Genomic DNA, 3,853 nt, shown 5'->3' with positions numbered 1-3,853 from the left:
CATTTCACAGAGGCTGTGAGCCACGGGTAGCGTTCATAATTGCTCGTCTGAAAATGACGGACAAACTCTTTTCCTTGCTGGGACAGGTTAGCTAGCGCAGGAGTTGGGCGACCTCTTCGCACAATATCCAGCTTTTGGTGGAAGGTCTGTCTTGAAAATTGTGTGGAAAGTAGTTCCACAACCAGATCAACGTCTTCCCCTTCAGCCATTTTGGGTTAAAATGCATTGACAGCTCTCGCGGGTGGCGCTCATCCAATGTTTTTTTTTTTTTTTAAATCTTTATTGAACAAGTCAGGATATAATTCTCAGGAAACAGAAACGGCGCTAATCCAATCACCGAACGCGCACGGCCAGTCTCGACGTAAGGCCTTCTCGCTAGCCCTAGTACGCAGACGAGAACAAGTCAGGATACAGGTAACAGATCACGAGTCTCAGACTCGTGATCTGATTGGCTATTGAAACCTGACTGTGCCCGTTCACTTACAGCGCACAGGGGCCTGCTCTGTTTAATCTGAGGGCCCGGAGCAAGTTTAATTTACCTGGCAACACAAGCTAGCTGAAATATGATTGGTTAATAATAAGTTATTTATCGAGTGGCTTTCAATATTATTTAAAATAACATTGAAAGCCACTCAACTAAGTGGAAATAATACAACGTAAAGAATACAGAGAATAATTTTGTTTACATATTTATGAAAATAAAATAACAAATTATAAAATAACATAAAATACATAAAAGTAAATTTACTTTTCTGAGAATGTTTAGGCCAGCAGAGAAGGCCTTGCTGGCCCTCAGGGTCCGCCACTGCGCTAGCCTAATTAAGACATGTTTGTCTGGTCTGAAAAAAGGCATACAAGTTGCGGCTTTCTTCTTGTCCTGTTCAGAGGATTTCCTTTCATGATTCAGTTAGTGTCACTGAAACTAATCCTCTGAATCCAGGGATGTAGTGGACATCGGGAATTTTGGAAGTTTCCCGAATGGCCAGTCCATTTCTGGCTGAAATTGACGTACAGTACATTAAAGTTGAACCAGCGTAGCTCGCACTTGTGACATGTAAAGTTATTATTATTATGTTTTGACCAGGTATGACCACTACATATGTTTATGAAAGGGTTTAGTGAAAGGGAATTATTTTGTGTGCCACCAAATTGTTTACATTGTGAGGAATGACAATCTTTTTCTGTTTGTACTTTTTTCTTTTACTTACAGGAAGTACAGGAATCGACTTAGTACTTTTACAAGAGTTTTTTTTTTTTTTTTTACACGTGCATCTGAATTTCTACCTCATTATCTGAACAGAGTATTTTTTTCCACCTCTGAAGGTTTTACAACATTGAAAAGTCTGGACAGATTTCAAGTTAAAGTTAAAATTGTGAATCTGGTTAATGAGTGCAAATGATGTGCTGACTGTCTATTCCCATGCAGGTATGTGTCTGCGCTGACCACACCAGCTCGCTTGTCTCCGGTGGAGTTCCACTACCCGTCGCTGCCGCCCCAAGTTCCTACCTTCCACATCACATCACCCAACACAAGCCATGCCCTCTCCCTACCACCTGCTGCCGCAGCCTACCACAGAGATGACGACCAGCCGCTGCTAAGATGCCCTGATGTATGTACACCAGCTTTTTACAGAGGTTTTCAGGATGGTAGATGACCCCCCTCCACCCACTGGAGATACAATATTGGACAAAGTCAGTTCCCCAGATCAAAATTCTTTTTTCTTGCATGTTTTGCTGAACACACGGTTATGTTTTTGTTTAGGTTACATTCGGTTTTGTTCCCCCCCATGTGCCTTTTTTGTCTCCACCTGTTCTCGTCATCCGTGTCCCTTGTGTTTAACCAATCGGCTCCCTCAACCCTTTGTGTCTTGTCCAGGTGTTTTCTCGTTGGCTCGTCGCTTTGCTTGTATTTAGTTCCCTGGGTTCTGTCCGTTTTCATCAAATCATTGTGTGTTCCTGTCATGTTTTGTTTCTTTGTAAATTTTGGTTTCATGTGGGCTTCAGGACTTTGCTTGTGTATTTGAGTTAGTTTTTCCATTGTACTCCTGCAGGTATTTTTTTTGTGAATATATTTTGTTCAGTCCACCCTGCTCCTCCTGCCTCCCTGTTTTTTGGGGCCTCTACCATCACGCAAAACACACATTGTTGAAAATCGTTTTGATTACTACAGGCCTGGAAATCATGAACATGATCAGTGTCTTAACATGAATTAATGTAATTAATTCTTTATACTAATTATAATATTAAAGGTGATATGAGTGTATTTGTTATTTTAGAAGTTTGTATCAAACTGGTAGCCCTTCACAGAAATCACTACCCAACAAGTCACTCTCTGTTACAAAAGCTTTGGTCACCACTGCAGTACACTGATGAATTATGGAGAACTGTAAAAACACACATTTATTCAAAGTATATCACAGTATATCAAAACATCAGCGAAAGTTAAGACCATTAAATTTAATGTAAAACAAGTACAACATGAAAAATGATTGCCAAAGGCAACCAGTGAAATTCACCTGCAAACTATGGGGAAAAGCCATTAAAGCAACCTTGGATGTCCTGAAAAGCTCGAAAACAAATGAATTATTTTTATTATTATTCCTTCTCAATGGTTACCAATTGAAAACAATTGTATAATTATTATTGTTAATCATGTCTGTCAAGTGCATGGAAATAGGTACTGTAGTGGAAAAAAAATGGATACAATATCAATACTAAATTTGGCATTTTTACCTGCAGTGTTACACGAGCCATAGTGAGGATTGCAAATTACATTTTGAACACTAAATTGCCTTGATATCAAGGAACAATTATCTTTTTATTGTTTTCTTTCTTTTACAGACCACCGGTGTCAAACTCCGGTCCTCGAGGAGGGTACCCTGCCTCTTTGAAGTGTTTCCCTCCTCCACCCCTCCTGATTCAAACGATCAGGTCATAAGCCAACTCTTCAGGGACTTGACAATGACCCTGATCATTTGAATCAGGTGTGTAGGAGCTGGGAAACATCTAAAACATACAGGATGGTGGCCCTTGCGGACTGGAGTTTGACACCTGTGACATAGACCCCCATCAGCGGGGTACACATATACTGATAACTGGGCCAAATGTAAGCATTTTACTCCTCTTCTGATCAAAATCAGCAAATGGCGATTACTGAGTGTCTGAAGAATTTTCAACATTTTTTTTCCTCGTCATGTGTGATCTTTCTCACTTGAAACATCGGTGAAAATGTTGGCTGGTTTTGTGGGCACTCTGTTTACCTCCTGCCAACATATGTCAAATACTGTTTATTGTGTAGCAAATGTCTGTCAAGTGGTCTTTTATGTTCCAGGATCGCAGTTTGTACAGGCAGCCTCGACGACCGCGTCGGCCCTACCTGACTGAGAGCACAGGAAGTCTCCCATCCAGTCCCTACCGTCTCCCCGATGAAGAGGCCTATGAGACCACGCAGGAGTACGCCTCCTCAAGGGAGCCCATCCGAAGTCGACGGCGCCCGCGACGCAACCGCCTCAACGGACTCGTATCTCAGAGGTCAGCGGGTTTACGGGACTACAGGTCACAGAGCTTCAGCCAATCAGAGGAGGAAGAGGAAGAGGAGGAGGAGGAGGACGAGGACGAAGCTCAAGGGGAGCGCACGCCTTTCCTCAGTATGCAGAACATGAACATGGACCTGCCTTTAAGCGTGCCAGGTTTCCATTCATCGTCAGGGGCCGACACACGGACTCACCGCGGGCTGAGTCGGCCGGGGAATCGAAGCAACGGGCAGAGTCGTGGCTCACAGTCGCAGCGCTTCAAGTCAGACAACATGCCCCTTTAAGACTACCGCCCCCATCAGCCCCCTTGCCCAACCATG

General features: G+C 43.0%; 1 protein-coding gene across 3 annotated transcripts in view; it reads left to right on the top strand.

The window, feature by feature from the left end:
* Positions 1–3,847, top strand: part of LOC109524274 (pro-neuregulin-2, membrane-bound isoform-like) — a 43,495-nt gene extending 39,648 nt beyond the window's left edge. For all 3 annotated transcript variants that reach the window (XM_019884026.1, XM_019884025.1, XM_019884027.1), the window contains 2 exons: positions 1,427–1,610; positions 3,332–3,847. In XM_019884026.1, the coding sequence (XP_019739585.1) occupies positions 1,427–1,610; positions 3,332–3,817 (670 nt within the window). In that variant the 3' untranslated portion in view covers positions 3,818–3,847. The remainder of the gene's footprint in view (positions 1–1,426; positions 1,611–3,331) is intronic.
* The last annotated feature ends 6 nt before the right edge of the window (positions 3,848–3,853 follow it).

The sequence above is a fragment of the Hippocampus comes genome, unplaced genomic scaffold, assembly GCF_001891065.2.
Source record: "Hippocampus comes isolate QL1 unplaced genomic scaffold, H_comes_QL1_v1.1 scaffold156, whole genome shotgun sequence".
Taxonomy (NCBI): domain Eukaryota; kingdom Metazoa; phylum Chordata; class Actinopteri; order Syngnathiformes; family Syngnathidae; genus Hippocampus; species Hippocampus comes.
This window is presented reverse-complemented; position numbering and strand designations above follow the sequence as displayed.